Source organism: Filicampus tigris, chromosome 7 (assembly GCF_054856515.1).
Source record: "Filicampus tigris isolate MCC_2025a chromosome 7, RoL_Ftig_1.0, whole genome shotgun sequence".
In the NCBI taxonomy this organism is placed as follows: domain Eukaryota; kingdom Metazoa; phylum Chordata; class Actinopteri; order Syngnathiformes; family Syngnathidae; genus Filicampus; species Filicampus tigris.
Window position 1 is genome coordinate 2286676 of NC_141223.1, and position 11052 is coordinate 2297727.

An 11052-nucleotide genomic window follows, 5' to 3' on the forward strand; every position below is an offset into this window, starting at 1 on the left:
TGGGTTGCGTCTATATTTGTCTATTAGGAAGTGTTTAGTTGGTCGAATGTATTTTGGGAACAACAATTTATTGCAATTCGAGTGAAACTGGAGGTAAAATAAAATCAACAGGCATCATGAAGAAATGCTGCAAAAACAAAATCCATGTAAGAGTGAGATAGCGAACACGCGTAACTGTCGACTGGAATATATATATATAAAGCCAGATTTTTTTTTTCCTGGATTGCAGCCTTTACTATTTGAAAATTGCATTCTACTACATTGCCATATCGATTTGAATTTAATTGCTCAGCCTTTATATTGTTTGATACATAATTTGATGTGCCAAAATACAATTTTTAAGACATAATTAGGCCTTTTTCCTTGATAGTCCGACTCCAAGTTAAACTGGTTCCGAGAGAGCTGTCGGTCTGTTTCACAAGCACTGCTCGGATGGCCCTTGAGCAATGGGAGTCCCGGGACAATATTGCACTTTGAATCCTCTCCGGGATTAACTATACCAAAAGAATAACTGGGCAAAGTTAAACTTCATGTGATGCCAACACTGACTCACTTTCTGTTTGCCGTTTTGAGCCATTAAAGCGAGGGTGTCAAACTTGTTTTCATCGTGGACCACATCAGCGGTAAAACCAAATACAGTGACCGTACAACATAGCAAGGGGTGTAACGGCACGCAACAAATCACTCGGCTCGTACGTACTTTGGTTTTGGAACGGCAAGCAAAGCAAACTGCTTGTCTTTTTTGGTCAACGGTAACAGATGTGATGGCATTTACAATGACACAGCAACAGCGCAAGTATTTTGCTATTCGGAAAGCTCAACATCAACACTTTGTCTTCTTTCTAGGCAATGGCCCAGACAGAAACTGTTTGAATGGTGTGAATCATTATGCTATAAAACACTGGCATTTGTTATTGCTTTGGCTTCAATTGAAAAAGCTGCGGCGGCTGCTTATGAAATTTCTTTTCAACATATGGTTAGCCAAGACATAGCTGAACTGCACTTTTTGCGTTTATGGACTAGCTTGCCCCTTACATACGTTATGGGCATTCTAACACAGTGTTCCATTTGCCCTGCTGCGGAAAGAAAAATTCCATGAGTAATCGACGCCCTCCAACAATTTTATAATTGCCTATATTTGACACAAGGTGGCGGTAAGGCACTACCTTTGTCTAAATGAAGTTCCTCAACTCACTTTGACTTAGTTCCTTGGCACAAAGATGCCACAAGACGACAATAATTAACCACTATGAAGCTCCTCAACATTTAGCTGTCATTCTTCTGGCGAGTTAACAGAAGTCACGCAATGCTTTCGCGGGACAAAATGACGTGACGTCGCCGGCACTGAGTATGACACCGAAGTGAATCATTCCTAATGTTGCGCTAGATGTCAGGGTGGAGTGTAAACACCACAAGCAGAATAAATTGGTGCATAGTTCAAAACATCTGGGTCATGAAAATGTTTGAATATATATATATATATATATATATACACACATTTTTTAACGTTAAGGACTTTATCAGACGTTCAAACAACGGTTGATGACGGTTTTAGTGTGTGGCGTTCAGAGGTCTGACAAAAACACAGGGCGTAAAAACAAAACTCATAGAGTGCAACTAAATGTCAGGAGACAACATTACTCACCTGTCCGTGGAGTGCGATCACTTTTCTTCCAGGTCAAAGAGGAATTTGACGTCTCTTTTTACCCAGCGAGAAGACCCCCGATAAGTGGAGGTACTGGGCGTGTTTTTTTTTTTGTTGTCTTTTTTAAGAGGAGATGATAGGTTGGTAGCCTGGTAAAAGTGCGAAATTTGACAGTCGAAACCCCCTCCCCCAAAAAAGACAAAATAGCAGCACGAGTGCTTACGTCGTCTTTTTTCCCCTTAAGCTTAAAAGAGCGATTTTTCGCCCTTTAGCGCTCCCGCCCCCCCCCGTAAGGTTAACGGTATCTCCTCCTTCCACCTCGGCGTGGGAGCCGAGTCGTCCGCCGGCCAAATAATTGAAAGCAGTGAAAGGTAGGAGGGGTGTGGGTGCTTTTTTAATCTGCTGCTCTCCTGCCACAGCGAAGAGCGTCACCAAACTGACTTTACTCCCGGCCGGCGTGCGTTCAATGAAAATTGAAATCCCGGCAATTTATTAACCTTCTAACTTTAATTTAGCTAAAGTTGTACGGCTTTCAACAAAACGATTCAAGCGAATGCGTTTATGGGATGACATCCTTATTCTCAAGTGTGGTATATGTGTTACACTTTGTCCCATCGTTGTCTTTTTACAGTCACGTGAATTGGTTGTAGCAGAAAATCCGAGGGTGCCTGAATGCAACAGTAGTACATTTCACAGGCGAGTAGCCAAGGAGCATGCTCTGTTTACTGTCTGTTTATCAAATAAAACCGTGTTGACATTGAGAGATAAGATTATATGAAAGGCCATGAATACACCCATGCCTCTTCTACATGCGTTGTGTGTTTGCCCACACATGCAAATGATCTCGCCCAAACCCCTTTACGTTTCTCAAACTGACCTACGATGTAGTTCACAACAAAACATAAAGGATCTCCCAGTCGTTGTTAAATGAAACCATAACTCCCAAACTTCCAAATGGGTCTCTGTTCTGCACATCGAGGTTATTATTTCGAAAGAAACGCATGACTGACTGCACAAGAAATGTGCAATCATAATCTGAGAAAACACAGCGTGTCTGATAAACGTTATTGGCCTTATTAGTTGTCAGTCACAATTAGGGGTCAACTAATTGTACACAAACATACTTTCAGGAGGCGCAAGCCTCTGTAAGAACTAAGCAGGCTACTGTCGTGTGCGGTGACCAGGCCATATGAGGGCAGACAAATGGTGAGGTTACAGAGGAGGAAATCTGTGAGATAAAGTAACAGTCCCATTGCTGTTCAAGTTATTGGATTCTTAAGGCCCTGGGCAAATGAGATTCACATGGCAGCACATAGCTGAAATGTAATGGGGCATAAACCCAAACATCCACACATACCTACTGGAAGCAGCCAGGAGAAAAGTTACACAATGAAAAGAATAGACGGTTGGTAATAAATGAAATTTGATGGAACAAATATTAGAAATTGTGGTTGTAAATGTAGGTGATCAGAGGAGGCGCTCACCACTGGTTTCTTTTAACATGCAGTTTTGCCACTTGCCCATTTGTGGTCCCTGTGCCTCTCCACAGGTTGCATATCAATCAGGAGTTCCAGCTGCTTAGCTTCTATTGATCTTCACATACTTCAAAATGCCGGCAGCATCCACTGGTAGGAAGGGACGGATGACTGGCGGGGGTCTCCTCTGCAGGTGGGAGTGTTTAATGCCACAAAGGTTTAGGTGAGAATATCAATACAGGAAGTAAACCTTCAGCGTTTAATAACAATAGCATGGCTTTGATTTCCCAGTTCCATAGTGGCGTTGCCAAACAATGTTGATACAGAGGCCACGTGTCATTTATTTGGATGCTTTGAGCCCCACCTAGTGACTGTTATCCTTTCGTGCAACGCAAAAGCTGATAGAAATAAATGAATTACAGCAGCGCTGTATTCCATCAATCGTATGGCACAAACTACACAGACACTAACTCAACAAAACATGAATCAAAACAGGCTTTTACATGCAATTGTTTGCCTGTTTTGATTTTAAAAAAAAAACAACTTATGTCCAATAAAAACTTTACTAAGGCATGTTTTTAGTTCCAACAGTTTGTGAAAGACTTACTTACGTCAGAATCTACGGTGAGGTTCATAAATATTGAGACATCAATACAAATAGCATCTTTTGGGTTTTAAACACAGCCGCTATGGGTTTGAGATGAAATGAACAAGATGCGCTTTAACTGCAGACTTTCAGCTTTAATTCGAGTGTATTTACTGTACATCCAAATCAGGTGAATGTCGTATAGGAATTGAATTAGAAACAGCTGCCTCTAGCCATCATTAGGCTGAAATTTCAAAACAGTTGATTGACCTACACAATGGTGCTCTTCCCCTTTGAGTACATCCGTTTCATTGGTAGGAATAAATAAATACAACAAATGCATAAAAACTAGTTGCATAAATATCTTCAAAATCATATAATTTTGAAAGGCTTCAATTTTTGACTACATCTGCAACTTAGCTCCTTGAGCTTGAGGTTCTGGAAGATTCTTTTTGCTCCACTCGCCATGCAAGCATAAGGGAAACGTGTGTAAATAACCTCTGGGGGTCTGCTTCATTAAAGAATGAAAAACATTTGTAAGTAATTGTGGTCTTGTTTTGTTTCCTCCTTAGTTGTTTTATTCCTTTCCCGCACCATGGAAATCTCCCTGTATTCCACTGCAGAAATGTTTGATTCCCCCCAAGATGAGGAATTTCAGTGCAAACTGTTGTTCTCAGTCTCAGGCAAGATTACAAACAACTGGTGGTGGCGCAGTTTTTTTTTTTTTAATTTTTTTTTAGACAGGCCCAAATTAGCCTTTGCAATCCCCTCTTTTACACAGAGATTCAACAGAATTGCATCATTTACACAGCTTTGCCTTTCACACAATCAAAAGTGGGGTTTTATGAGACGTGTTGAAACAAACAGCGACAATTCCTTTCAACACAACACTGAAAAAAGTATTGTGTCGGTTGTCGAACATCTCACACCCGGTTTTCTGCTCTTCCCTACACGGTCACCGTCCCACCTCTGTTACGACTCTGACACTACATCAGAAGGCAAAATTGGCCTTTGTTCCCCGCAATTTGATTCCACACTGAAGTGCAACACAGATCAAAGGTTGTAAAAGGGTCCGAATTGAACTGTTCAGAATGAGGGTGGTGAGTGTGAAATGGTTTTGCAGAACCTGAGTCACATCACTTCTTGTCTGGACACGGCTGCAAACGAGGAAGTTTGGAATTGTGAGATTCAAGGAATTCTTCGCTGTTTGGAAAACTCTCACTACTCAAAATAGAATCCTTCATTGGTTCTATGGTAGCATCCGTACGATTGAAATCTATGGCTAGGGTTCAAAGAATATGTACAAATTTTCGGTCAAATTTTTTTTTTTCTGCATTCAAATGATTCTGACTTTGTTGCTGCTTGTGCAGAAAGTAGTCAATTATGTGAGCCATGAATCACTGCAATTGATGTCATCTCAATCTCCCTCACCTTTTCTGCCCTGCATCCATCTGAGTTGGATTGACGTGGCAGTGGTGGGGGAAGGGCTTTTACTTTTAAATCTTTGGAGCACAGCAACAAGGAAAGCTTTCACAGGTCCTGGTAGCAAATTGATGAAAGATGAGGTACGGTTTACAGTTTTTGCTTCATTCTTACACAAATCTACCAACTTTAGAAGAAAAAATGTCAAAACACACGTTCAATTTGCACGGTATTTGCATGTGTAATAGTGATCGACTTTGTAATAAAATACGAAATTGTCCATTTTAAATATGATGAAACAAACGTTAGAGATTGAGTCAGCAAGCCACAGGGAGACCTAGAAGAGACTTAAAAGTGGTTCTGCGCACCATAAAACCAACTGACCCAGAGTCAGATTTCTCCAAAACAGACATTTCGTCGACAAAAGTTTCAGGACTGAACCCAGATCAGCGGACTGCTTCTGCATTCCAAAGGAGGACGTTCCGCCTCCCACCTCCCGACAAAATACATTTGAATAGCCCATTCCCACTTCTAGAAAGTTCTTTCTCCAAGGGAATATATAAAGAGGGAGTGTTCGCCCGAGCTGAACTATTCACAAGACCCATCCGAGAGGAGAAGCTCTGCAGATCTTTGCCAGGTAAGGAGAGGAAGCTAACACACTTTAACTTGCAGGATCGAACGCTAGCAGGTCTTGAATAGTGCAACGCTCTTTGATTGCTTTTTTGTCTTTCTTTTTTTTTTTCTTCTTTTTTTTTTTTAACGTTTGCTATTGCTCTTGCAACTATCCAAGCCAATCAATGTGTCGGAAAGAAACCGCTTACTATATTCTCCAATCTTGCAACAAAATCTGACTTTATTCAAAACTGTAATCCATCAACCTATCAGATTCTTGGTTGCCCTTTAGAAATGTGTTGCATAAATGTGGCACAGCTGAAAATCAGTCGGGTTTTTTTTTTTTTCTCCCCATGAGGAAAAAGTCCATTTTTACGTCTAAAGGCAGTCAAGAGTTAACAATGTTTTACTGCCACCTTTATGGGGATTACTGCATACACCTCTTGTCTTTCAGAATGAAAATCACAGACATCAAAAGATCTCAAGGTATATAACAGTACATAAAAAATGTGTGTGAAAGTAATGTCATCTGATTTCTGCAGTATCCCAATTGTTCCAGTACAGACACCCTGCGTCCCATTCACAATGCAGAAAAGGACATTTGAAACGATGTCTGTGTCGTTAATTTAAATAAAGAGTTGGGATCGATTTAAATTAAAAATGGTTTAAATTTAAAAAAAAAAAAAAAAATCCCCTGAAACCAAACTCGCAGCATCATACACGAGAGACAACCGAGAGAAGGTATCAGGTTACATCTTGGTGTGAGCACTGAGTGGGCGGCAGATTCCAGGCCCCGCTGCTGACGTGGCGAGCAACATGTCTGCTCGATTGGAAGCCCACCTCCTGACCTCGCCTCACGCCGGCACCCTTGCATTTCGCCCTCATTTAATACTGATGACGATGCAATAAACGACACTGGCTCTGAGTCACGCGCAAATTAAAGCGGCACTAAACTTGCCGTTTGTTTGCAGGCTATCACAGCTTCTTTCGCAGACAAACGGGATGTGGCTGAGCAAGCTCGTAGCTCTTTGCCTGCTGGCCCTCGCGGCCTCCGCAGGGAACGAGAAGCTGAGCGGCTTCGCTTCCACACTGGCCGACAACAGCGCCAACCTGGCATTCAGGTCAGGTCGGCGGACGCCACCGTCAATTGCAATCGTAGCTGGTGCATTTTTGTGACAAACAATCCCTTTTCTCCGCAGCCTGTACCGCAACATGGCCAAGGCCAAAGACACGGAGAACATCCTGATCTCGCCTGTGGTGCTGGCCTCCTCGCTGGGCATGGTTGCCCTCGGCGGCAAATCAAACACCGCCTCGCAGGCCAAAACCCTGCTGCACGCAGACAAACTCAAGGATGAGCATCTGCACGCAGGCCTCTCCGAGCTGCTCTCAGAGGTAAGACGGGCAATACTTGATGTCTTAATCGGACTCTATGTAGAACACATAAATTGGGAAAAAAACCACACCGTCAATGAAAACTTTGGAACTTAAAGCGGAAGTCAACCCAAGCATATTTTTTTCCAGAATATGTTCCCAGTAGGCCCACTAGTTGAGACAAGGTATTCTGATTAATATTGTATTTGTGGAATATGGGTTAAGCGGCAAAATCCACCCCTCAGGGGGCGGCCATTTTGTTACCGTCGACTGAAAATGACATCACAACTGCTCAGGTAACGACCAATCACGACTTCAGCTTCAGAAAACAGGTGAGCCGTGATTGGTCGTAACCTGAGACACTGAGATGTCATTTTCAGTCGACAGAAGGGACAAAATGGCCGCCCCCAGAGATGGCTAAAAACGGGTGGATTAACACTTATTCCACAAACGCAATATTTATCAGAATACCTTGTTTCACCAAGTGGGCCTGCATAGAACATATTCTTGAAAAAAAATATGTTTGGGCTGACTTCCACTTTAAGAGCTATGTACCCCCCCTTCATGATCCTGAGTGTTTTAATCAAAGCCTCTTGAAATATTGAAAAAAAGAAGAAGAAAAAAAGGGACATGACCACAATAATGCTCAAATGGGACTAGCTACGATATTCAACAGCTGCTCCAATTTGTGTACCATTTATTATGTTGAAGTGAAAGAACACTTTAACTGCCATTACACTTTCATCTCGTTGTCTCGGATGAATATGCCGCCTTAGACCGTATCCGCCAGATTTTCTAAATATCAAAGGCCGCGTGCAATTGTCACAATTGTTCTGTGGTTCATCCACAGGTGAGTGACGCCAAAACGCGCAACACCACATGGACGATCAACAACCGCCTGTACGGGCCCAGCTCGGTGGCCTTTGCCGACGACTTTGTGAAGACCAGCAAGAAGCACTACAACTACGACCATTCCAAAATCAACTTCCGCGACAAGAGGAGCGCCGTCAACTCCATCAACGAGTGGGCGGCCAAGTCGACCGGCGGCAAGCTGCCCGAGATCACCAAGGAGGTGGTCAACACCGACGGGGCCATGATCGTCAATGCTATGTTCTTCAAGCGTCAGTATCCTGTCTTGTTTTGATGACCTCCGCCAAGGTCGTGTTTGCTAGCCGGGGCTGTGCAGAGGGAGAAACTATATTGAGGCTATAATCAGAGATAAAAGTTAAAAAATGTTTGGATGAATGATTACCTTGTTTTGTCTCTAGCACATCAAGTTTTAGTAATAATAACAATTTAGTAGTTAAATATTTAGTAATATGTATTAAGGGACAGGTGCAACAGCAGGTGGTATCTTTCAGAAACGTCATAGCTATAAATGAAACACGTAGTTAAATCAGTCTTGCGCAAGCTCTTATTGGTTGAATTTGAAAATAAAAAAGGTCAATAATCTGATGTGCTCGAAAAAAAAAAAGCAAAGACGTTAAAAGGGGAAGTCAACCCCCCTCAAATTCTTTGGAATAATATGTTCAATGCGCCTGCACTGTTCTAAACATGTCATTCTGATTACGTACTATTGCGTTTGTGGAATATGAGATAAGCAGTGAAATCCACACGTTTCTCGACAACTCTTAAAAAGATGAGGCGAATCTTTGACCCTGAGAGGGGGAATTCTAGTGAAAAGACATGGCTACTCTTAATTAAATCTGAATGGGTGGCTATGAAGGTGTACAATATGTTGTTGATCCTATTTAGGATAGTCCAGCCTTGGTGGAGGTCTGCCACTCAAGTTGAGGATGGAACCTACGAACAGTTTCAATTCTAAGTGGGCTACGTTTTCTCTTATAGCTCACTGGGATCAGAGGTTCCACGAAAATATGGTGGACAATCGTGGTTTCATGGTGACTCGCTCCTTCACTGTTGCAGTTCCAATGATGCACCGCACAGGTCCGTTTACTCAATTGTTTGTGTTTTTTTTTTTTTTTTCCCCCCCGCCAAGACAAGCGATCCGATCACTCTGTCCTGCTCCTCCTCAGGTCTGTACGACTTCTACGAAGACACAAAGAATAGGGTCTATGTTCTGGACATGCCTCTGGGACAGAAGCAGGCCTCCATGATCCTTCTCATGCCCTACCAACTGGAGCCCCTGGCGCGCATGGAAAAATTGCTGACTAAGATGCAGGTGGAAGCTTGGCTCAGCAAGATGGAGAATAGAGCCGTGGCCATCTCGCTGCCCAAAGTCTCTTTGGAAGTTAGCCACAACCTGCAGGTAAGATGCCCAAACATCTCGTGGAAATGTTAAGGAAGCCAGCGGCTTCTCCTTCACTTGTTTTTGGCTGTTCACAGCCACTTTGTAATCCTTATCCATAAAAATAGTCGTCTTCCGTCCTCACCCTTTTAAAGCGCTTGTGTCCTTACATTCCCTCGGTCGTCTCTTCCTCTCTCTCCGTCTCCGTAGAAACATCTGGCTGAGCTGGGCCTGACCGAGGCGGTGGACAAGGCCAAGGCGGACCTGTCTAACATCTCCGGAAAGAAGGACCTGTACCTCTCCGACTTCTTCCACGCGTCCGCCCTGGAGCTGAACACGGAAGGCAACCCGTTCGACACCAACATCTTCGGCACCGACAAGCTGAGGGACCCCAAGCTTTTCTACGTGGACCACCCCTTCATTTTCCTGGTCAAGGACAACAAGACCAAGTCCATCCTGTACATCGGCCGTGTGGTTCGACCCAATGGAGACAAGATGCGTGACGAGCTATAATGTTCATTTCGCCGGCTAGTGTTATTTTGTGAAACTGTGTCAAGAAAACTGTTTTTTTTGTTGTTGTTTTTTTTTTTTTAAATCTAGCTTTACCTCAGGAACACATTCCATCAAAGCAGATGTGGACTGAATATCTGAACTTTTGATCTCTCTCACAGCCTGCTAATGCTAATGCTAATGCCAGCATAGGTCAAGCAATGATCCGTTGGTTCTTACATGCATTAACTTTAATGTTTAAAGATCTTGTTTGGCGCTTCCCTCTAAAAATCAACAACACATCATTTTGTCTTCCTGCCTGCACTGAATCTTACAAGCTAAGTTTGCATGTTACATTTTTGAGTTGAACTTGTGTTCACATGCCTCGCACACGCAACCTGTTTATTGCTGTCCACGAAAATGCTGTTGGAATTGTGTGATTATGAACGAGTGTCGTTTTTCAATAAAACATAGAAAATGATAAACGCGACTTGTTTTTTCGCCATTAAGAAGAAGAAGGCATATCATCATTTTTCGAGTGGATGGTTTTCCCATGTTTGGGATGAACGGGGAGGGGGGGTTGACCCAGGGCTTATCTGCTGCAGTCAACTATCCCAAGAATGTCAGGCTTGACTTGTTCAGCCATTGCTAGACAAAATAAAAGTCTTTGGGGGCCATGACCTGCACAAAGGAGCGGCTGGGCTGAAACCGGAGTGCAGGGTCCTCATGGTGAGCTGGGAACTCACTCCGGTGGCTCTTTTGTATGCTGGTATATAACAACAACAAAAAAATCTTTTTGTTTGACTTTCTGCCTTCCTGTCTCTTTAATAAATGATATGGAGTTAAGTGACTTTTGGAACATGAAAAACAATATGAAAATCTTCTGGAAAATGTGCCACCCTATGTCAGAACAAACAGGCGATGTAAAAAGAAATTTGTATAACCCTTAAATTTTAATATGACGTTTCTGTTTATGTACAGGGTGTTATTGCACTGTTGTGTTCTCTTACAAGAACATAAACAACATATAAAATGATTTTTTTAAAATGAGTTTGGCTCATTAAAAATTCTGAACATTATCAGCGATTATTTGACTTTCCTTGAATAAGGATTCAAATATAAAGGATTGGCAAGGCCAGTGATTCTCAACTGTTGTCACCCTGGAAACCGCATTTCTCTTTCCTATTATCACGTCAAGTCGTGA

The 11052-nt window shown here is 42.6% G+C and overlaps 2 protein-coding genes across 12 annotated transcripts in view; one reads left to right on the forward strand and one right to left on the reverse strand.

Moving 5' to 3' along the window:
- The window catches only part of gdpd5b (glycerophosphodiester phosphodiesterase domain containing 5b), a 36198-nt gene extending 32757 nt beyond the window's left edge, over window positions 1–3441 (reverse strand). For 4 of the 10 annotated variants that reach the window (XR_015087374.1, XR_015087375.1, XR_015087376.1 and 1 more), the window contains exon 1: window positions 3130–3440. Coding sequence is in view for 5 of the 10 variants with exons in the window: in XM_086035034.1 (XP_085891160.1) it covers window positions 3130–3169 (40 nt within the window). In the remaining 5 variants the exon portion in view is untranslated. Of the gene's footprint in view, window positions 1–1645; window positions 2060–3129 lie in introns of those variants that run through there. The other 6 variants (XR_015087373.1, XM_086035032.1, XM_086035035.1 and 3 more) reach the window with 4 other exon arrangements.
- A 2163-nt stretch (window positions 3442–5604) lies between these two features.
- On the forward strand, window positions 5605–10333 carry serpinh1b (serpin peptidase inhibitor, clade H (heat shock protein 47), member 1b). 2 transcript variants are annotated; one of them, XM_086035040.1, is made up of 8 exons: window positions 5703–5765; window positions 6195–6226; window positions 6712–6861; window positions 6940–7132; window positions 7962–8232; window positions 8960–9058; window positions 9148–9380; window positions 9570–10333. In XM_086035040.1, the coding sequence occupies exons 3-8, from the start codon at window positions 6743–6745 to the stop codon at window positions 9870–9872; spliced, it is 1218 nt and encodes a 405-aa protein (XP_085891166.1). In that variant the 5' UTR covers window positions 5703–5765; window positions 6195–6226; window positions 6712–6742; the 3' UTR covers window positions 9873–10333. The 2 variants fall into 2 exon arrangements, with proteins under 2 accessions (XP_085891164.1, XP_085891166.1); XM_086035038.1 differs by lacking the exon at window positions 6195–6226 and having other exon boundaries at window positions 5605–5765.
- The last annotated feature ends 719 nt before the right edge of the window (window positions 10334–11052 follow it).

What these genes read in the sequence shown, in the direction of transcription:
- serpinh1b (XM_086035038.1), top strand. Translation starts at nt 6,743, where the DNA reads ATGTGGCTGAGCAAGCTCGTAGCTCTTTGCCTGCTGGCCCTCGCGGCC. An exon ending in AGCGCCAACCTGGCATTCAG is followed by an intron (nt 6,862 to 6,939) that starts GTCAGGTCGGCG and finishes TTTTCTCCGCAG; the next exon opens with CCTGTACCGCAACATGGCCA. An exon ending in AAGTTAGCCACAACCTGCAG is followed by an intron (nt 9,381 to 9,569) that starts GTAAGATGCCCA and finishes CCGTCTCCGTAG; the next exon opens with AAACATCTGGCTGAGCTGGG.